Source organism: Mirounga leonina, unplaced genomic scaffold (genome assembly GCF_011800145.1).
Source record: "Mirounga leonina isolate KUSES-001 unplaced genomic scaffold, KU_Mleo_1.0 Mir_128, whole genome shotgun sequence".
In the NCBI taxonomy this organism is placed as follows: Eukaryota; Metazoa; Chordata; class Mammalia; order Carnivora; family Phocidae; genus Mirounga; species Mirounga leonina.
In genome coordinates, this window is record NW_023270320.1 from 5,439,897 (window position 1) to 5,464,511 (window position 24,615).

At 37.8% G+C, this 24,615-nt stretch overlaps 1 protein-coding gene across 1 annotated transcript in view; it reads right to left on the bottom strand.

Annotated features, from left to right (window-relative positions):
• LOC118009944 (disintegrin and metalloproteinase domain-containing protein 32-like) overlaps window positions 1-24,615 on the bottom strand; it is a 196,519-nt gene that overhangs the window by 95,918 nt on the left and 75,986 nt on the right. Inside the window, exons 10-11 of the mRNA XM_035003988.1 lie at window positions 22,250-22,331; window positions 2,695-2,831 (exon numbers count right to left, since the gene is read on the bottom strand). Of these exons, the coding sequence (XP_034859879.1) occupies window positions 2,695-2,831; window positions 22,250-22,331 (219 nt within the window). The remainder of the gene's footprint in view (window positions 1-2,694; window positions 2,832-22,249; window positions 22,332-24,615) is intronic.

Below are 24,615 nucleotides of genomic sequence, written 5' to 3' on the forward strand. Positions count from 1 at the left end.
AAAATCACAGGATATAAAATCAATGTGCAGAAATCTGTTACATTTCTATACACCAATAATGAAGCAGCAGGAAGAGAAATCAAGGAATCCATCCCATTTGCTGTTACACCAAAAACAATAAGACACCTAGGAATAAATCTAACTAAAGAAGTAAAATACCTAGGGGTACCTGGGTGGCTCAGTTGGTTAAGCATCCGACTCTTGGTTTTGGCTCAAGTCATGATCTTATGGGTTGTTAGATCCAGCCCCACATCAGGCTCTGTGCTCCTCGGGGAGTCTGCTTGAAGATTCTCTCCCTCTACATCTCCCCCCAAATGTGATCTCTCTCTTTCTCTCTCAAATAAATAAATAAATAAATAAATAAATAAATAAATAAATAAACCTTTAAAAAAAAAAAAGAAGTAAAAGATCTCTACTCTCAAAACTATAGAACACTTATGAAAGAAATTGAGGAAGACACAAAGAAATGGAAAAACATTCAATGCCCATGGATTAGAAGAAAACATTGTTAAAATGTCTATACTACCCAAAGCAATCTACGTATTTAATGCAATCACTATCAAAATACCACCAGCACTTTTCACAGAAATAGAACAATCTTGAAATTTGTCTGGAACTACAAAAGACCCCAAATAGCCAAAGCAATTCTGAAAAAGAAAACAAAACTGGAGGCATCATGATTTCAGATTTCAAGCTATATTATAAAGCTATAGTCATCAGGACATTATGGTACTGGCATAAAAACAGACACACAGATGAATGGAACAGAATAGAGAACCCAGAAATGGACCAAAAACTATATGGTCAACTAATATTCAACAAAGCAGGAAAGAACATCCAGTAGAAAAAAGACAGTCTCTTCAACAAATGGTGTTGGGAAAACTGGACAGCAACATGCAGAAGAATGAAACTGGACCACTTTCTTACACCATACACAAAAATAAATTCAAAATGGATGAAAGACCTTAATGTGAGACTGGAAACCATAATGAAAATCCTAGAGGAGAACATAGGCAGAAATGTCTTTGTCTTAGGCCATAGCAACTTCTTACTAGACACTCACCACAGGCAAAGGAAACAAAACCAAAAATGAACTATTGGGACTTCATCAAGATAAAAACCTTCTGCACAGCAAAGCAAACAATCAACAAAACTAAAAGTCAGCATATGGAATGGGAGAAGATATCTGCAAATGACATATCTGATAAAGGGTTAGTATCCAAAATCTACAAAGACTTTACTTATCAAAGTCAACACCTAAAAAATAAATAACCCAATTAAGAAATGGACAGAAGACATGAACAGACACTGTTCCAAAAAAGACATCCAGATGGCTAACAGATGAAAAAATGCTCAACACCACTCATCATTTTGGAAATACAAATCAAAACCATGATGTGATACTATCTCAAACCTGTCAGGATGGCTAAAACCACAAGTGTTGGCCAGATGCAGAGAAAGGGGAACCCTCTTACACTTCTGGTGGGAATGCAAACTGGTGCAGCCACTCTGGAAAACAGTATGGAGGTTCCTCAAAAAGTTGAAAATAGAGCTACCCTATGACCCAGCAATTGTACTTCTAGGTATTTATCCAAATGATACAAAAATAGTGATTCAAAGGGATACATGCACACCAAAATTTATAGCAGCATTATCAACAATAGCCAAATTATGGAGAAAGCCCAAATGTCCATCAACTGATGAATGGATAAAGATGTGGTGTATATATATATATAATGGAATATTACTCAGCCATTAAAAAGAATATAATCTTGCCATTTGCAATGACTTGGATGGAGCTGGAGTGTATTATGCTAAGTGAAATAAGTCAGCCAGAGAAAAACAAATACCCTATGACCTCACACATATGTTGAATTTACAAAGAAAACAGATGAACATATGGGAAGGGGGAAAAGAAAAAAAGGAGAGAGGGAAACAAGCTGTAAGAGACTCTAAACAATAGAGAACAAACTGAGGGGTGATGGAGGGAGGTGGGTGGGGGATGGGTTAGATAGGTGATTGGTATTAAGGAGAACACTTGTTATGATGAGCATTGGGTATTGTATGTAAGTGATGAATCACTGAATTCTACTCCAGAAACCAATATTGCAGTGTATGTTAACTACCTAAAATGTTAAAAAAAAAAAAAAAATGCAACAAAAAAAAGAATCAAAATCAAAATAATATTAAAAACAAATTATTTGTAATGAAGCAAAGTTCTGACATTTCCTGTAATAAATACTTTTGTTGCCTTAAAAAAAGTAAAGTCTATTTTGTCTGATACAGCTATTGCTACTCCAGATTCTTTTTGCTTCCACTTGCATGTAATATCTTTCTCCAAACCTTCACTTTCAGTTTGTGTTTTTCTGTTGTAGGCAGCATACAGATGGGTCTTGTTCTTTTATCCATCCTGCCACTCTATTCTGACATATTTTTAACAATCCTCACTATGAGATTTCACAAAATACAGTCTCATTCCCTTGCTAATATATCTTTGAAATTAGATTTGTTATCTTTGTTCTTAATGGTACATCTCTTTCCAACTCTCTTACACTTAAAATTTCAGGTTTATATTTTGTAGTACTTGGTCCATTTATAGCTAATTGGTACTATAAGTTAACACTAAATTTTGCACTTCAAATATTTAAAACAAAATAAACATAACCAATAAATCTTACTTTTAAATAAACTTACATAGCTTCTGGATTCATTATACAAATGGCTCCTGAACAGCGACATTTCGTTGTGTCATCATAGGATATTCCCAGACTGAGTCCGAGCATCTGCGTAACAATAATGGAAAATGCCTCCAAAGTTATCTCCTTGGGGTACTACATTAACAAAAACAAAAATTCAAATGAAAGACAAGTCATTGAAAGGTGATAAAAAGTAATAATTTTCTAATTTTGAACATATTTATTATTTTATCAAATACTTAAGAATAGAAAATACAGCTCCTTGGACAGGTGAAAAGCTAAAGTTCTTATGAAATTTTATTGAGATATAAGCAAATTGAATCTATGCCAATCTCTATCATGATTTAACAACAGAATACCTAATATAATTCTTAAGTAGCTATCATAACTATATAAAAGGGCTGTTTTTCATTATATTTTTTGGCTATATAGAACATGATCTTCAATTTACATAATTTCTTATGATAGCTCTTGTATTCATTTAGAATAGTCCACATGATATTCTGCTTCCCAGCACAGAAAGTGGCCATGTAACCAATTACTCCATTTAAGTGTGCTATCAGCTTCCTAACAGGATTCTCCATGACTCAGTAACTCATATCAGGAGAAACAACAGAAAGACATCCAAGGTAGCATTCTTGTATAATGCCGCTCACATATTTAACAAGTGCAGAGATAACTTCCTTGCCAAGGAGAGATGTGACACTGGTAATTCATGATATGCAATAACATCATGATTTCTCCAGTTACTACCACGTCTGGCATTGAATAAGGTACAGGTGAGGGCAGGTTGTGAGGAAGATCAAGGCACTTCACTGTTCTAATGACAAGCTCTAATAAAAACTTAGGGTTCAACTGGATTGTTATGATAGCACTAGAGGATACATATTATGAGAAATATAAAGGGAAAGCTATGACTGAGCAACTGAGAATGCAAATAGGCATTTAGTAAGCCTCTGCAGCAGCACTGTAGTAACTCCTCATCTCCTATAGTGGTTGGATTGACATGGCTGAGGATCATGCACCAAGCATAAGGACTGCAGGGCTACAGCACTAACTTAATTCCCAAATCTACCAGATCTGATAGGGAAGGAGTTAGAATCTGAACCTTGGGAAGGGAACAATTGGGAGTGACATGGACAAATATACTTGGATTTCCCTTTCCAGGATAGGAAGCCTCCCTCTAAACAATATGACAGAGCCCCATCAAAAACAACTTTTGATGACAATACCTAGGTCATTTGTCTCACCAACCGTCATGGCCTCCAGGTCCATATTAAGAATTAAATCAGGGGGGAGGAGCAAGATGGCGGAGGAGAAGGAGACCTGGATTTCGTCTGATCCCAGGAATTCAGCTGGATAGGGATCAAACCATTCTAAACACCTATGAACTCAACAGGAGATCAAAGAAAAGAATAGCAACAACTCTCTGAACAGAAAAGCGACCACTTTCTGGAAGGTAGGACATGCAGAGAAGTGAATCCGAGGAGATATTCGGGAGGATAGACAGCAGGGGAAGGGGGCCTCAGTCAGCCGCTACCAGCAAGTGATAGAGCAACAGAGCACAAAATCGAAACTTTTAGAAGTCGGCTCCACTGAGGGACATCGCTCCAGTGACTAGGCGGGGGGTGGAACCCTCGCTGGGACAGTGTGGTCTCAGGACCGCCGGTGTCACAGAAAGACTGGGGGTGCCTGAGTGTGGCAGAACTCCCAGATATTGGAACGGGGAAGCTGGCTGCAAAGACAGAGCTGAGGAGTGGGCTCTCAGCTTGGGTTTGCAATAAACCGTGATGGGCAGCAGAGTCGGGCCACTGCTATTCTAGCAGGGACCCAACAAGCGGCAGATCCAGGGAGACTCCCCTACCTCCCCGGGGGAGAAAGGGTGGGAGGAGGGGCGTGGGAGCACATAGCACCGATCTACTGGGTTTGGAGACTCCACATGCGGTCATGTGCCAGAGATAGAAATGCTCGGTCACAGGCCGGGTGAGCACGGAGTGCGACCAGAGACCAGGGAGACGGGAGTGATTGACTGCTTTTCTCTGGGGGCACACTGAGGAGTGGGGCCCCGAGTTCTCGGCTCCTCCAGGTCGAAGATTGGGAGGCCGCCATTTTCACTCTTGTCCTCCAAAGCTATATGGAAAGCTTGCAGGGAACAAAAGCTCCAGAGAGCAAACCCGAGTGGATTACTTAGACCAGCCCCCAGCAAGGGCAGGGCAATTCCACCTCCGGCAAAGACATTTGAGTACCATGGCAACAGGCCCCTCCCCAAGAAGATCGGCAAGAACAGCGAGCCAAAACCAAGTTTACCCATCAATGAGAATGGCAGAACTCCAGCACTAGGGTAATACTGCACATGGAATTAATGCCTTGAAAAAAAAGAATTCATGGCTTTTTTCCAATGACTCTTTAGTCTTTCAAAGTTAATTTTTTTAATTTTCTTTTTTCCTTTTTCTTTTTTTTTAATTTTTCTTTTTCCCTTTTTCAACCAACATGTTATCAATCCCTTTTTTAAAAAATCTTTTTTATTTTTCATTTTTAGAGTCATATTCCATCCTTTCATAGTAGTTAACCTTATTTTTGGTATATATATATAAGTTGTTCTCTTTTTAAAATTTTGGGATACAGTTTCTTCTAACAGACCAAAATATACCCTAAATCTCTATATATGGCTTTGTTCTAGTCTCCTGCCTGATCACATTCTCTCCCTTTTCTTTTTTTTTTTTAAATCCTCTTCTTTCGTTTTCAACCAACTTCTTATTATATCAATTCCTTTTAAAAATCTTTTAAATTTTCATCTTTACAGTCATATTCCATCCCTTCATCATATATACCCTTATTTTTGTACATATATAAATTTTTCTTTCATTAAAATTTTGGGAGGCACTTTCTTCTAACAGACCAAAATATGCCCAAAATCTAGTGTGTGGCACTGATCTATGCACAAGCCAGATCATATTTGATCATATTCTGGTTGGGGGGGGGTTAATCTTTTTCTTTTTTTTTTTTCTTTTTTCTTTCTTTCCCTTTCTTTTTCCCTGGTTTTGGGTCTCTTCTGATTTGTTTACTGTCTATTTTTCTGGGGTCGTTGTTACCCTGTTAGCATTTTGTTCTATCATTCATCTATTCTCCTCTAGACAAAATGACAAGACAGAAAAAAATCACCTCAAAAAAAAGAACAAGAGGCAGTACCAACTGCCAGGGACCTAATCAATACTGACATTGGTAAGATGTCGGAACTAGAGTTCAGAAGGACGATTAAAAGATAGTAGCTGGGCTTGAAAAAAGCATGGAAGATATTAGAGAAACCCTTTCTGGAGAAATAAAAGAACTAAAATCTAAACAAGTCAAAATCAAAAAGGATATTAATGAGGTGCAATCAAAAATGGAGGCTCTAACTGCTAGGATAAATGAAGGAGAAGAGAGAATGAGTGATATAGAAGACCAAATGGTAGAAAATAAAGAAGCTGAGAAAAAGAGATAAACAACTACTGGATCACAAGGGCAGAATTTGAGGGATAAGTGATACCACAAGACAAAACAATATTAGAATAATTGGGATCCCAAAAGAAGAAAGAGAGAGAGGGGCAGAAGGTATATTGGAGCAAATTATACCAGAGAACTTCCCTAATTTGGGGAAGGAACCAGGCATCAAAATCCAGGAGGCACAGAGACCATCGATAGCTGTCTGCAAGAGACTCATTTTAGACCCAAAGACACCCCCAGATTGAAAGTGAGGGGGTGAAAAACAATTTACCATGCTAATGGACACCAAAAGAAAGCTGGGGTGGCAATCCTTATATCACACAAATTAGATTTTAAACCAAAGACTGTAATAAGAGATGAGGAAGGACACTATATCCTACTTAAAGGGGCTATCCAACAAGATGATCTAACAATTGTAAATATCTATGCCCCTAATATGGGAGCAGCCAATTACATAAAGCAATTAATAACAAAAGCAAAGAAACACATCGAAAGCAATTCAATACTAGTTGGAGACTTTAACACCCCCCTCACTGAATGGACAGATCATCTAAGCAAAAGATCAACAAGGAAATAAAGACTTTAAATGACACACTGGACCAAATGGACTTCACCGATATATTCAGAACATTCAATCCCAAAGCAACAGAATACACATTCTTCCCTAGTGCCCATAGAACATTCTCCACAATAGATCACATCCTAGGTCATAAATCAGGTCTCAATGGGTACCAAAAGATTGGGATCATTCCCTGCATATTTTCAGACCACAATGCTTTGAAACTAGAACTCAATCACAAGAGGAAAGTCAGAAAGAACTCAAATACATGGAGGCTGAAGAGCATCCTACTAAAGAACGAATGGGTGATCCAGGAAATTAAAGAGGGATTAAAAAAATTCATGGAAACAAATGAAAATGAAAACACAACTGTTCAAAATCTTTGGGATGCAGCAAAGGCAGTCCTAAAAAGAAAGTATAGAGCAATACAAGCCTGTCTCAAGAAACAAGAAAGGTCTCAAATACACAACCTAACCCTACACCTAAAGGAGCTGGAGAAAGAATAGCAAATAAAGCCTAAACCCAGCAGGAGAAGAGAAATAATAAAGATCAGAGCAGAAATTAATGAAATAGAAACCAAAAGAACAGATCAATGAAACTAGGAGCTGATTCTTTGAAAGAATTAACAAGATGGATAAACCCCTGTTCAGACTTATCAAAAAGAAAAGAGAAATGACCCAAATCCACAAAATCATGAATGAAAGAGGAGAGATCACAACCAACACCAAAGAAATACAAACAATTATAAGAACATATCATGAGCAACTCTATGCCAGCAAATTAGATAACCTGGAAGAAATGCATGCATTCCTAGAGATGTATCAACTACCAAAACTGAACCAGGAAGAAAGAGAACACCTAAACAGACCTATAACCACTAAGGAAATTGAAGCAGTCATCAAAAATCTCCCAAAAAACAAAAGCCCAGGGCCAGATGGCTTCCCAGGGGAATTCTACCAAACCTTTAAAGAATTAATACCTATTCTTCTGAAACTGTTCCAAAAAATAGAAACGGAAGGAAAACTTCCAAACTCGTTTTATGAGGCCACCATTACCTTGATCCCAAAACCAGACAAAGACCCCATCAAAAAGGAGAATTACAGACCAATTTCCTTGATGAACATGGATGCAAAAATTCTCACCAAAATACTAGCCAATAGGATCCAACACCACATTAAAAGGATTATTCAGCATGACCAAGTGGGATTTATCCCTGGGCTGCAAGGTTGGTTCAACATCTGCAAATCAATCAATGTGATATAATACATTAATAAAAGAAAGAAAAAGAACCATACAATCCTCTCAATAGATGCAGAAAAAGCATTTGATAAAGTACAGCATCCTTTCTTGACGAAAACTCTTGAGTATAGGGATAGGGGGTATATACCTCAATATCATAAAAGCCATCTATGAAAAACTCACAGCAATTATCATTCTCAATGGGGAAAAACTGAGAGCTTTGCCCCTAAGGTCAGGAACACTGCAGGGATGTCCACTATCACCACTGCTATTCAACATAGTATTAGAAGTCCTAGCCACAGCAATCAGACAACAAAAAGAAATAAAAGGCATCCAAATCGGCAAAGAGGAAGTCAAACTCTCACTCTTTGCAGATGATATGATACTTTATGTGAAAAACCCAAAAGACTCCATCCCCAAACTGCTAGAACTCATACAGGAATTCAGTAAAGTGGTAGGATAGTTCATCAATGCTCAGAAATCAGTGGCATTCCTATACACCAACAACAAGACAGAAGAAAGAGAAATTAAGGAGTCGATCCCATTTACAATTGCACCCAAAACCACAAGATACCTAGGAATAAATCTAACCAAAGAGGCAAAGGATCTGTACTCAGAAAACTATAAAATACTCATGAAAGAAATTGAGGAAGACACAAAGAAATGGAAAAACGTTCCATGCTCATGGATTGGAAGAACAAATAATGTGAACAGGTCAATGCTACCTAGAGCAGTCTACACATTCAATGCAATCCCTATCAAAACACCATCAACTTTTTTCAAGAAATGGAACAAAAATCCTAAAATTTGTATGGAACCAGAAAAGACCCCGCATAGCCAGAGGAATGTTGAAAAAGAAAAGCAAAGCTGGTGGCATCACAATTCCAGACTTCAAGCTCTATTACAAAGCTGTCATCATCAAGACAGTATGGTACTGGCACAAAAACAGACACATAGATCAATGGAACAGAAGAGAGAGCCCAGAAATGGACCCTCAACTCTATGGTCAACTCATCTTTAACAAAGCAGGAAAGAATGTCCAATGGGAAAAAGACAGTCTCTTCAACAAATGGTGTTGGGAAAATTGGATAGCCACATGCAGAAGAATGAAACTGGACCATTTCCTTACACCACACACAAAAATAGACTCCAAATGGTTGAAAGACCTCAATGTGAGACTGGAGTCCATCAAAATCCTAAAGGAGAACACAGGCAGCAACCTCCTCAACCTCTTCGAAACATCACCAAAGGCAAGGGAAGCAAGGGCTTATGAACTATTGGGACTTCATCAAGATAAGAAGCTTTTACACCGCAAAAGAAACAGTCAACTAAACCAAAAGACAACTGACAGAATGGGAGAAGATATTTGCAAATGACAGATCAGATAAAGGGCTAGTATCCAAAATCTATAAAGAACTTATGAAACTCAATACCCAAAGAACAAATGATCCAATCAAGAAATGCGCAGAAGACATGAACAGACATTTTTCCAAAGAAGACATCCAAATGGCCAACAGACACATGAAAAAGTGCTCAACATCGCTCGGCATCAGGGAAATCCAAACGAAAACCTCAATGACATACCATCTCACACCAGTCAGAATGGCTAAAATTAACAAGTCAGGAAACGAAAGATATTGGTGGGGATGCGGAGAAAGGGGAACCCCTTATACTGTTGGTAGGAATGCAAGCTGGTGCAGCCACTCTGGAAAACAGTAAGAAGGTTCCTCAAAAGGTTGAAAATAGAGCTACCCTACGACCCAGCAATTGCACTACGGGGTATTTAACCCAAAGATACAAATGTAGGGATCCGAAGAGGTACACGCACCCCAATGTTATACCAGCAATGTTCACAATAACCAAACTATGGAAAGAACCAAGATGTCCATCGACAGATGACTAGATAAAGAAGATGTGGTGTATATATATACAATGGAATATTATGCAGCCTTCAAACAGAATGAAATCTTGCCATTTGCAATGACGTGGATGGAACTGGAGGGTATTATGCTGAGCGAAATAAGTCAATCAGAGAAAGACATGTATCATATGATCTTCCTGATATGAGGAATTCTTAATCTCAGCAAACAAACTGAGGGTTGCTGGAGTGGTGGGGGGTGGGAGGGATGGGTGGCTGGGTGATAGACATTGGGGAGAGTATATGCTATGGTGAGCGCTGTGAATTGTGTAAGACTGTTGAATCACAGAACGGTACCTCTGAAACAAATAATACATTATATGTTAAAAAAAAAGAAGAAGAAGAAGAAAATAGCAGGAAGGGGAAAATGAAGGGGGGGAACTCGGAGGGGGAGACAAACCATGAGAGACTGTGGACTCTGAGAAACAAACTGAGGGTTCTAGAGGGGAGGGGGGGTGGGGGGATGGGTTAGCCTGGTGATGGGTATTAAAGAGGGCATGTGCTGCATGGAGCACTGGGTGTTATATGCAAACAATGAATCATGGAATACTACATCAAAAACTAATGATGTAATGTATGGTGATTAACATAACATAATAAAAAATTAGCATAGAAAAAAAGAATTAAATCACAACAGTAGTGATGTTACCAAGACATCGTCATAGGTCATGTAGGTCAGACTAAAGCACTCCCTGCACTACAGAAAACAAAACAGACCACATTAGAAAGGTAAAAGGAGGAGCTACACACTGACCGCTTTGCCCTTCCCCAAGGCTGGTGTAGTGCCATACTAGGAGATCTTCCCAGAGTCTACAGTACCTCAAGTGGGAAATGAGAGCCCAGGGTGGACATCCAGCTCCCCCAGCATTTAAGGTGACTTCTTAGAGGAGTCCCCAGTCTGATCTTCCCTCACAAGGAGCACAGAGGATGCTACATGGTTTGACCATGGGAAATCTGTGACAGAGAGGGGTGGAGGGACTTGCAACCCTCTTGGCAGACCAAGTTCTCACCCACAGCACCCAAAAGTAGTCCCAACCGGAAGTTTTGCCCATCTGTAGAGCTAAGTCAGTGATGCAGTCTGACCAGGGAACCCAATGAACAGCCGGTCTTCCTGATTCAGGTCATCAAAGATCCTTACCATTGAAGCCTGGTCTGTGCCCCAAACCCACTCAGGCAGGGAGCTGAGTCAAAACCCTCCCAATGCTGAGTGCAGCTTCTAGCCCCACCTGACCAGAGGTCAGGTCATAACACCTAGAAGCTGCATAACCCAGTAATATTCAAGTGGAGAGTATGGTAGGCATGGCTATTGTCCACAGAGCAAAACCAGTGGCACCTTTCGGCCAGGGAACTCGGGGTGCATGTCAGCTTAAGGCCACAGAGAGCCTTCCTGGGCTTAAAGTAAGTTCTGCCCAGACAGGGAAGCTGATTCATACCCTATCCATGGCTGCATGCAGCTCCTGGCCCTGCCCAACCAGACAGCTTAACTGCAAATATCTAAGAAATATCTAGAAATGGCTCTCCTGCTCTGCCCAAGAATGGGATTTAATTCTCAGCCCTACTGACCGCTGAGTGTAGCTCCTGGCCCTAACTGAACAGAAAACCTAGCTGGTACCTCTGAAAGCTGTGTAGCCCAGCATCTCTTGAACAGAGAGAATGGCAGGCAGAGGTGATCATCCACAGAGCAAAGTCAATGGCACCATTTGACCATGGAACTTAGGGTACAAGTCAGCTTAAGCAAGCCTACAAATCCAGCTGATTCTCATTCTCCACGTTTGCAGGGAAACTAACTTGTAGTCCTGCCCATTGCTAAATACAGACTTCAGCCAGCCTAGACCAGGGAATCTAACCAGTGTACATGGGAAACTGCATAGCCCACTTAGAGTGACACTTGAATAGAGAGCACAGCCCATGGCTTTCCCCATCTTCAGAGCAAAACCACTGCCCTATTTAGCCAAGAATTCAGTGTATGGTATTGCCTGTTTTGGGTCCCCAAACAATGGGCCATACAGGACTTGGGGTACATTCTGCTACCGAGCCATGGCAGGGAATCTAAATCATAGCCCATCTCCTGCTGAGTAAAGTACCTGTCCTACCTATCTAGGAAGCCTGATGAATGAACCCAGGCAAGTGCAGAGCATCTCCCACACCCTCGCTTGGGCAGGGAACCAAGCCAGCAGGCCTATCCAACTGTTACCAGCTAGCAGCAATTCCATCCCCAAACCCAGAGCTCAGGCAGTAGCCTCACCCAAAAATAGACCCTGAGAGCAAGCTTCACCAGCCCCAGAGCATTACCAGTGGACATGTCTAGGAACCCAAACTGAGCTGACAGATAATGAACTGTCTCTGCCGAGACCACTTACTCAAATGCACATATACCAACAGAGGCTCCCAGATGGCAACCTAGGAGGACCCTTAACTCATCTTTTCCAAAGACAAACCCAATCTCTGCCTACCTATAAGGCAATTCTTCCTGGAAAAGAACGAAGGGCACACTGAACAGCGTCTGGACAACATAAGATAGAGGAACAACATAGAGAAGGGCAGGAGAGATGGAGACATAAAAATGACAGAAACACCACCCCAATGCTGTAGGCTACAGTGTGGGAAGATAGCACTGAGGGACTGTGAGCAGATTCATTTTTAAAAGCCAGAATTTACTGTTTCCTTTGCTGTGCAGAAGCTTTTTATCTTAATGAAGTCCCAAAAGTTCATTTTTGCTTTTGTTTCACTACCTTTTGGAGATGTATCTTGAAAGAAGTTGCTGTGGCCGATGTCAAAGAGGTTACTGCCTATGTTCTCCTCTAGGATTTTGATGGATTCCTGTCTCACATTGAGGTCTTTCATTCATTTTGAGTTTATCTTTGTGTAGGGTGTTAGAGAATGGTAGAGTCTCATTCTCCTACATGTGGCTGTCCAATTTTCCCAGCACCATTTATTGAAGAGACTGTCTTTTTTTCCATTGCATATTTTTTCCTGCTTTGTCGAAGATTATTTGATCATAGAGGTGAGGGTCCATATCTGGGTTCTCTATTCTGTTCCATTGGTCTATATGTCTGTTTTTGTGCCAGTACCATGCTGTCTTGGTGATCACACCTTTGTAATATAGCTTGAAATCGGGCAACATGATGCCTCCAGCTTTGTTTTTCTCTTTCAACATTTCCTTGGCAATTTGGGGTCTTTTCTGCTTCCATACAAATTTTAGGAGGCAATCCACAGAATGGGAGAAGATATTTGAAAATGACCCTACAGATAAAGGGGCTGGTATCCAAGAGCTATAAAGAACTTCTCAAACTCAACACCCAAAAAACAAATAATCAAGTCAAAAAATGGGCAGAAGACATGAACAGACACTTCTCTGAAGAAGACAAACAAATGGCTAACAGTCACATGAAAAAATGTTCATCATTATTAGCCATCAGGGAAATTCAAATCAAAACCACATTGAGATACGACCTTACACCAGTTAGAATGGCAAAAATTGACAAGGCAAGAAACAACAAATGTTGGAGAGGTTGTGGAGAAAGGGGAACCTTCTTACACTGTTGGTGGGAATGCAAGTGGTACAGCCACTTTGGAAAACAGTGTGGAGGTGCCTCAGAAAATTAAAAATAGAGCTACCCTATGACCCAGCAATTGCACTACTGGGCATTTACCCCAAAGACACAGAGGTAGTGAAAAGAAGGGCCATATGCACACCAATGTTTATAGCAGCAATGTCCACAATAGCCAAACTGTGGAAAGAGCCCAGATGTCCTTCAACAGATGAATGGATAAAGAAGATATGGTCCATATATACAATGGAATATTACTCAGCCATCAGAAAGGATGAATACCCAACTTTTACATCAACATGGATGGGACTGGAGGAGATTATGCTAAGTGAAGTAAGTCAAGCAGAGAAAGTCAATTATCATATGGTTTCACTTATTTGTGAAACATATGGAATAGCATGGAAGACTAAGGAGAAGGAAGGGAAAAATGAAGGGGGGTTATCAGAGGGAGAGATGAACCATGAGAGACTATAGACTCTGAGAAACAAACTGAGGGTTTTAGAGGGGAGGGGGCTGGGGGAATGGGTTAGCCCGGTGATGGGTATTAAAGAGGGCACGTACTGAATGGAGCACTGGGTGTTATACGAAAACAATGAATCGTGGATCACTACATCAAAAACTAATGATGTATGGTGACTAACATAACATAATAAAATAAAATTTAAAAAATAAATTAAAAATAAATAAAATAAATAAATAAGTAAAAAATAAAAGCCAGAATTTAAAAGGGAAACTAGAATATAAAGGAACTAACCCTCCACCAAGTGGTGGGGAATCAGAGAGGCTGGCACCAGTGTTTACATTATCCTGTTAATTTGATAGCACAGATGGGAGCAAAATTCAGGCACCCTAGCCAGCCCACCACCTTAGCCAACCCTGGGCCCCTAGCCAACACCAGCCCTGGACACTCTGGAATACAGGGGGGAAAAGTGCCACAGTTTAAAGAGCAACTAGAATATAAAGGAACCAGCCCTAGAATTCTATCAAGTGGCCAGGGAGCTCTGGAACCTCTCTAGGGCCAGAGGGGTAGGAGAGTACCATTGCTTACATTCCTCCTCCACCATGATAGCACAGACGAAAGCAGGGTCAGGGCACCCTAGCCAGCCTAGTGCCTCAGTAAGCCCTGGGATCCTGGCCCACACCAGACCCAGTGGTCCCCCCAAAAAAGCCTCACAAGGTGGCCCCAATGTGGCACACACAGGGATATCCTTGGACAGTGTCGACAATAGCACCAGCCATCTCACCAAGGTGACATATGTGCAAAGTATCCTGAGGTACTCCAGGCCAAAACCCACTATACAGAGAGCCCCAGAACCCCCTGGCGAGTGCCCACTTCAGCTCCACCCATCCCACCAGGGCAGTATGAGATGTCCCAGGACTTCCAGCCCACACGCATTACAGATCCAGCAAGGCAACCAAAGCCATCAGGTACACACAGTCCATAAGGGATGTTCTTATAAAAGGTAATTTCTTCAAGTCTATGATAAGTAGCTGTTCTACTTAATTCATAGAAACAAATGCAAAAAGAAAAACAAAATGAGGCAACAGAGAAATATGCTCCAAACTAAAGAACAAGACAAAAACCTCAGAAAAAGAGCTGAACAAAACAGAGGTAAGCAACCTACCTGATAAAGAGATAAAAGTAATGGTCAAAAACATGCTCACTGGAGGGACGCCTGGGTGGCTCAGTCAAGTGTCTACCTTCGGCTCAGGCCACGATCCCAGGGTCCTGGGATCAAGTTCCGCATTGGGGTCCCTGCTCAGGGAGGAGTTAGTTTCTCCCTCTCCCTCTGCCCCTCTCCCCCACACCTGCTCATGCTCTCTCTCTCTAACAAATAAATAAAATCTTTAAAAAGAAAAACATGCTCACTGGACTGGAAAGAAGAGAGGATGAACTCATGGGAACTTCAACAAAGAGACAGAAAATCTTTTTTAAAAAAACAATCAGACTTGGGGGTGCCTGGGTGGCTCAGTCGTTAAGCATCTGCCTTTGGTTCAGGTCATGATCCCAGGGTCCTGGGATCGAGCCCCGCATCAGGCTCCCTGCTCCGTGGGAAGTCTGCTTCTTCCTTTCCCACTCCCCCTGCTCGTGTTCCCTCTCTCACTGTGTCTCTCTCTGTCAAATAAATTAATAAAATATTAAAAAATAAAAAATAAAAAACAATCAGACTTGAAGAATAGAATAAATGAAATGAAAATACACTAGAGAGAATCAACAACAGATTAGAGAAAGCAGAAGATGAATTAATGATTGGGAAGACAGGGTAAATAGAAAGTGCCCAAGCTGAACAGCAAAAAAGTTAAAAAAAAATTTTTTAAATGAGGATATGTTAAAGGATCTCTGGTACAACATCAAGCATACTAATACTCTCATTATAGAGATCCCAAAAGTAAAAGAGAAATGAGCAGAAAACTTATTTGGAGAAATAATGGCTGCAAACTTCACTAACCTGGGGAAAGAAACAGACATCCAGGTCCAGGAAGCACAGACAGCCACAAAGAAAATAAACCGTAGGAAGCACACACCACAACACATAATAATTAAAATGGCAAAGATTAAGATAAAGAGAGAATCTTAAAAGTACCAAGAGAAAAACAACTAGTTATATATAAGAAAACCCTATAATAATGCTATTCAGCTGATTTTTCAGCAGAAACCTTGCAGGCCAAAAGGTAGTAGCATGACATATTCAAAATGCTGATAGGAGAAAACTACAAACAATAATACTCTCCCTGATGCTATCATTCAGAATTCAAGGAGACAAAGAGTTTCTCAAACAAAAGTTAAAAGAATTTATCACCACTAAACTGACTTTACAAGATATGTTAAAGGGACTTCTTTAAGTAAAAAAGACAAGACAATAATTAGAAGAAAATTATAAAAGGGAAAATTTCAAGAGTAAAAGAAACAAAACAAACAAGCAGGGGGAGGAAAGGGGGGCACAAATCAAGAAACAGACTCTCAACTGCAGAGAACAAACTGATGGTTACCAGAGGGAAGGTGAGTTGGGGGAATGGGTAAAATAGGTGATGGGATTAAGGAGCGCACTTGTGATGAGCACCAGGTGTTGCATGGAAGTGTAGAATCACTATAAATTGTATACTGAAACTAATATTACACGGTATGTTAACTAACTGGAATTCAAATAAAAACTTAAAAAAAAAGAATGAAATCATGCCATTTGCAACAACATGGATGGATGGATCTAGAAGTTATAATGCTGAGTGAAATAAATCAGTCAGAAAAAAAAAACATATGATTTCACTCAAACGTGGAATTTAAGAAACAAAACAAATGAAGGGGAAGAAAAGAAGCAAACCAAAAACCAGACTTCTAACTATAAAGAACAAACTGATGGTTACCAAAGGGGAGGTGGTGGGGGGGAAGGGGCCATGGGTGAAACCAGTGAAGGGGATTGAGTACACTTATCTTGATGAGCACTGAGTAATATATAGAATTATTGAATCACTATATTATACCCCTGAAATGAATATAACACTGTATGTTAACTATACTGGAAATAAAATTTTCAAAAAGACCTATATGAAAAGATAAAAATATTTTAGATTCCTATATTCCTTCCTCAATCCTTATGTTGAGTGGTAAAGTAGTTCTAAAATAGTCTCCCTAGCTTTCCAGAAAAATAAAGACAAATCTAGACCTGTGGCACTAGTAGACCTAGCCCATTTTGAACTGTAATCAAGTGTAATAAATGTTCCTCAATCATATCTGGCCCACACCTGTCTCGTGTCTCCACTGCCCCAAAAGCAAACAGAAAAGCTACAGGTGAGAGATGGACAGTCATAGCTGGAAGTTCCCTCTTGTCTTCCTGCTAGGGTGGGAGCAGGCAACGAGTTTCCTTGAGAAGGGGCCTCCTGCCTAAAAAGTCTTGCACCCAGAACACTGGACAAAGAATCTGGCCAAAAACAAAAGAAAATGATTTCTTGTAATTAAAGGAATGTAAAGAATAATTTTAAAAGTAATTTAACACCTAATAGATTTAGGATATAGCCCCTAGAATGCCAGAGAAAGGAAGTGACACTGAAAGAAAAGTCTGGTCTACAAATAAATTCTAAACTGGCCCACATTCAGCCCTATGAAGACATAAACTTTTCTTTATCTTGAACTCAATATATAATCCCCAATTCAAATAGAAAAATAATAATACTTTAAACAATAAAATAAACTGGAAACCAAACAAAAAACTCAAGAGTTACTCCAAAAAAATAGAAAAGGATTCTAAGGAAGATGAGATTTAATTTTTTATGGGAGCGCCTGGGTGCCTCAGTTGGTTAAGCGACTGCCTTCGGCTCAGGTCATGATCCTGGAGTCCCAGGATCAAGTCCCGCATCAGGCTTCCTGCTCGGCAGGGAGTCTGCTTCTCCCTCTGACCCTCCTCCTTCTCATGCTCTCTGTCTCTCATTCTCTCTCTCTCTCAAATAAATAAATAAAATCTTAAAAAAAAAAATGATTTTAATTTTTTATGGTAGTTGGTTTCACTCATAGAAGTTAAAGAAATGAGAAAATAATTAAGCATCTCCATTAGACCCTGATGCCTAAAAGGTCCTCCTTTGACCATCAAAGCTTTACTAGCATAACAATATATTTCTTTACCCAAGAGTTAATATTATTTATACAGTCACAATATTATAAAATACTATTTATTATTTCAATTTTTAAGTTAACCTGTAGACAAAGTATAAAAGTTTTTATAGAATAAATTATAAATTTTATGAATCTTGACAATGGATATAAGAAGTGTTCAACTATTCTAATTTCTTATTTTTCATAGCAAGTAATCAATGGGCATTGCCTAAGGTAAGTCAATATAATATAAAAAGATATGAATAAAAATATAAATATTATTAAGATGATAAGATCATGTGATACTATGTATTATGTATATATTATATATGCATAACTATGAAGTACATGGCATATAATGTGTAATGATATATAATTATTATATATTTCAATAACATATGTAGTATATTGTTTGGTAACATTTCAATAATATATCTTTTATAATATTATATACCATATACATGTATGCTATATATTTCATACTATATATAAATATATATTATATATATATTAAAAGTAGTAAGAATATATTTTAATAATAATGTGAATGTTGTTAAAATAATAAAAATATAAGAATATATACATGACAAACAGAGAGAATGGACTAAATATATCATAGATAATATTAACCAACATTGCCTAAAGTTTATAAATCAAAACGGGGGGAAGAGCATATTTACTTTAAATAATAAATTTAGCTACAAGAAGAGTTTAAACAAGACATTCTAAAGTCTTCAGTAGGACTCCTTGAAGAAGATAAGGAAGAATTACTATCAATTTTTGCTTTTTATACTTATAATTAAAATAATTTTGCCATGTAAATGCATAAATTTTGTAACAAAAATTATAAGAGTATCAGAAATAAAAATATGTGCTGCAAAATCCCATTTTTGCAAAAATATATAGAGAGGGAGCCACAGTAACAGATAAAGATACAATGTAGAAGATACATATTAATCAAAATGTTAATAGTGGTTATCACTTCCTGAGAGAGGAGATGCCATAAATTTACATAAATTTCCTTATATGTTCCTATTTAACTTTTAAAAGGGACAGAACATTAATTATTTTGTAATTTAAAAAGTTTTTAGTACTTAAATTTGTTTCTTAAAAAAATAAATGATGGGAAAATTGCTCAACCAATTACTTTACCTTTCAATGATGCATCTAATTGTATCAATAATTTATTTCTAATATATATAAAATATTTATAAATATTATAAATTTTTAAAACAGACATAGAAGTTTCTTTTAAATACTCTTTTAGAGGTTTGAAACATTTTAGCTACCCTACAACCCAGCAATTGCACTACTAGGTCTATACCCCAAAGATACAAATGTAGTGACCCGAAGGGGCACCTGCACCCCAATGTTTATAGCAGCAATGTCCACAATAGCCAAACTATGGAAAGAGCCCAGATGTCCATCAACAGATGAATGGATAAAGAAGATATGGTATGTATATACAATAGAATACAACCCAGCCATCAAAAAGAATGAAATCTTGCCATTTGCAATGATGTAGATGGAACTAGAGGGTATTATGCTAAGTGAAATAAGTCAATCAGAGAAAGACAATTATCATATGATCTCACTCATATGTGGAATTTAAGAAACAAAACACAGGATCATAGGGGAAGAGAGGGAAAAATTAAACAAGATGAAACCAGAGAGGGAGACAAACCATAAGAGACTCTTAATCATAGGAAACAAACTGAGGGTGCTGGATGGGAGTAGGGTGGGAGGATGGGGTAAGTGGGTGATGGACATTAAGGAGGGCATGTGATGTAATGAGCACTGGGTGTTATATAGGACCAATGAATCACTGACCTCTACCTCTGAAACTAATAATACACTATATGTTAACTGAATTTAAATAAAAAAATAAAATCAGGAAGATGACCAAAAAAAGGAGAAAAAAAAGAAATAGTTAACTAACTGGATAAGGCAATGAGAAAGAGAAAGGAGTATTCTAGGCAATAGGGACACCACAGGCAAAGACTGTGAAGGAAAAAAGAACTGATAAAGTACCAAGACCCCAGGAACAAAAAGAAAAAGTCAGGTTGCCTCGATCTTCTTTCTCTGTATGGTATGTCTCCAGACATATGTAATGTGAACTTGGCCAGTCTTATATCAACACAGGGAATATGAGAGGGCCTTGCATACTGACTGGCATTTGAGAAAAATATGCTTCCTTATCCCTATTTCCACTGTTTCTTCCCTAAAGTCTTCATTACCTTTTTTCCTAGATCATGATAAACATCTTCATAAGGATATGAGACTGCCCCTAGTTTTGCCCAGTCCCATCTGTCCAACATAGAGGTGCTACCTTGTTCCTCCCAAAGTATGCCTTAGATCAATCATATCAGTCTGCTGTTACTCTTCCGTGGTTCCTGATTGCCCACAGAAGAAAAGACATTCTCTGATCTAAACCGTACTTATAAAACTGTATTTTCCTCTGCTCCTTTCCAAGTAATCAAATGACATTAAGTGAGCATGCTTTATAAACTATGAAGGCTTATTTCAGAGGTGCAGGTGGAATTTATACATATTAATGGCCTGTATAAACCAGGTGCCACTCCATGAGGCCCTGCATAGTTAATGGTAAGAAACTAGTGAGAGAATTATTTCTCATTCAAAACCAGAAAACTCAGAGATTTGGCAAAATATTCAGTTACATAGCTAACAAGCCAAAGAGCTGGAATTCACTGACATTAAGATACACACTACGATATCTCAAAGTGAAAGCTGTTTCTGCAAGTGTTGGCCTTGAGAGGAAGCCTAATGTGGGAAAGAGAGCACTGGACTTAGCAGCTGAGAGGGTTTGGGTCTCTTGTGTGAACTTGGGCAATGTACTTGTTTTCAAAGCTTCTTTGTGACATAGGGATAGAATATCTCACATGGTTGTAGTGAAGACTAAATGGTATGATGACACACAGTGTCACACATAACAATGTATTTAGTATTTGTATTTGTGTTATGCTTTTTTAAGAGCAGTCATTAACGTCCTAGTTATGAACTATAAAGTAATGAAAATAATTTTCAATAAATCTGCAATGTTATCACCCAACTTGCGAAGAGGATTTTATTGTTTTCAAATTTTATATACGTATGTCATCATCCTGTTTTATTATCAAATAAATGAATATGAAAAAAATCAGTCTTATGAAAAAATGGTTTATATTTTACTTTGGTTGGGTTTAAGGAAAGTTTCATTTAGCTGAAGGAATACATCTTCATGAAGTTCAACTTCATTGGCTGTTCTCAATACATGTTAATAGTCCTATTTGGTGGACATACGCTGGAACTATCTCCTCAGAATGCAATGTGCTAATTCATACATGTAAAAATGAGGTGACCAGTAAGTATCAGGTAGGCCCTCACTAAATGCAAAGGAGAACTGAAGACTTGAATATGTCATGAGCTTTAATATATAAGATACATTTTGGACTAAAAAGAAAAGCCTGTTGTTACTTCTATGATTTTCTTTTGAACAATATAAAGGGTTTAGGTTTTCTCTTTAACGCTGTTTGTTCCTAAGTATTTCACTGTCCTCAGACAGGCCCCATGAAACCAACTGCAAATTGACCATTCCAAATCAATATACAGAAGTGTATTAAAATGTAATAAAAATAACCTGCTTTACACACACACAAAAATGAATAGGGTGGGAAAATTGCTCAACCAATTACTTTATCATTCAATGACACATCTAATTGTACCAATAATTTATATGTATATATAAAATATTTATAAATATTTAAATTTTTAAAATAGACAAAAGTTTCTTTTTTATACTCTTTTGGAAGCGTGAAACATTTGAAAGAATTTTTATCATACTTTTTGTTTAATCACTGTTTTAATTTTGAAGCTATTTTATTGGTAAGACTATTTCTCCAATTTTATGTCTACAAGTGAAAATCTATTTGGGTTATAAAACTTTTTTTACAGATAATTTTTCATGATGCACTATTCTATATATTAAGGAATGCATGTGTATTTATGATATTTTTATTCTACTTCCACTTCCAAAATAACTGCAACAGATGTCTGTTCTACAAAATACTCTTCCTTCTATATACTTCAAATTTTTAACAGTAGAAAGTGTAATCTCTAAATGCAAATATAAATGTAAACTGTATAAAATTTTTGTTATAACACTGAATGATTTTTAAATGTATAAATCTTGTTAAATAATAAGATTAAATAATTACATACCAAAGCAATTCCAGCAGAATAATGGGTAACACACATCTTTCCAGGAACTGTGGCTCCCACATAATCTGGATGATCGCTATAGCTAAATAAATAAGTATATATTTATAATTAATTTTGACAAACATTTCAAAGATGAGAATTCCTGCTAATAATTTGTCTATGGTCCATAAAATCCTAGACTAAAGCAAATTGAGGTACAATCTCTCCATACATCCTTATTGTTTCAAATTAGGAAGACATTCTTAATTAAATGAGATTAAGCATGCTATATATTTTTTTTTATTTTATTTATTTATAGAGAGAGGGAGACAGAGAGACAGAGCTCCAGCAGCGGGCAGAGCAGCAGGCCGAGAGAGAATCAGCCTCCCTGCTGAGCAAGGGACTCAATCCCAGAACCCTGGGATCATGACCTGAGCTAAAGACAGATGCTTAACTGACTGAGCCACCCAGGCATCCCAAAGCATACTACATTTCTAAAATATATCCAATGGACCCAAGTTTTTTATGGCATTACTGTTATATTTAGTTAGGATTACTAAAGCCTTTGATCAAAAACATTTTAATCAAAAGCATTTTGTTGAGTGACAGTGAAAAACAGTTTTAATATATGGATTAAAAATTTTCATTCTGATGTAGAAAAGCTTACCAATTTCTCATAGAAATGACTTCATTTTTCTATAACTTAACTTTATTATTTCTTCATTGAGTAAGGGCCCATATAAATTGTCATATAATAATAGCACTATTCCCAGAGATTTTTCATAAAAATTATTCCATTTAATTCTCAAATCAAGCCAATGAAATAGATATTATTATCCCCATTGAACAAATCATACATCATCAGATGGAAAGTATAAGTAACTTTCTCAAGGTAACACAATAAGTGCTAGTGAAGGATATGAATTTAGGCAATCTGAATCCAGAGCCATACTCTCAACCATAAGCTATAGACACTCCAAACATGTTCTGCCATCTTTAGAGCCCCCATCAAAACAAACATTCCAAAATGTATATAAAGAAACTTGTTTCAATTATCAATTGAAGCATCTCCTCAGTTTCAACTACTTCACTTCACATTGCACTGTCTCCCTACTTCTGCCTTTATTCTGTCTCTCTGATACTTTTTATACCTAACCCTCCCAGCACTTGTTAACAAGTATTCACTATTAACATGAAACTTTGGCTTTCTTCCCCCAATGTTTTAAGTACCGTTTACACTTGTTCTTAATCCAAGATAGTGCTACCAATAGATTGTGAAAATGCAAGGATGTTTGCTCTCACCACTGGTATTCAGCATCATACTAGGGGTCCTAGCCTGTTAAATAAGGCAAAAATAAAATAAAATGAAATAAAAGGTATATGGATTGGAAAGGAAGGAATACAGTTTTCTCTGTTTATGGATAATGTGACTGTCTACCTAGGAAATCGCATAGTATATAAAAAAGCTATTAGCACTAAGTATGTTCAGAAGGTTTGCATGTTTCAAAGTCGATGTACAAAAGTCAATCTGATTCTTATATACTAGCAATAAAATATTTGAAACTAAAGTAAATTGAAACATTTACAATAGCGTTAATATTATTTAAGGGTAGGGCGCCTGGGTGGCTCAGATGGTTAAGCGTCTGCCTTCGGCTCAGGTCATGGTCCCGGAGTCCTGGGATCGAGTCCTGCATCGGGCTCCCCGCTCTGCAGGAAGTCTGCTTCTCCCTCTGCCTCTCTCTCTCTCACTCTCATGAATAAATAAATAAAATCTTTAAAAAAATATATTATTTAAGGGTACAAACATGCAATGAGTAGTCAATAAGACCTAGAGATCTAATACAAGTATAGTAGATATAAATAACAATGCTGTATTACAACCTTTAAATCTGCTAAGAGCCTAGAACTTTATTATTTCAAGCACTAAAAATAAATAATTACATAACATGATAGATGTGCTTATTACCACTACAATGGCAATCATAAATATATAAATGTATTTATTAACATGTTGTATACCTTAAATTTACAATGTTATGTAACATTCAAATACATTTGAATAAAAAATTTAAAGATAAATAAGTAAATTAATTTTTTTTCCATTTTGTGTTCAAAAAAAAAGAAAAAATAGCACTAAAGACATGATATTATACTAGGATTTAAAGCTAACATAAATGTGAGAAAGATCTGCATCCTGATAGGACACTGATATATCTGTATACTGATAGAACTGTATACTACAGAACACTGATGAAAGAAATTTAAAAAGATCTAAGTAAATGGAAGAAAATACCAAGTTCGGGGGGGCGGAGCAAGATGGCGGAGGAGTAGGAGACCTGGATTTTGTCTCCTCTCAGGAATTCAGCTGGATAGGGATCAAACCATTC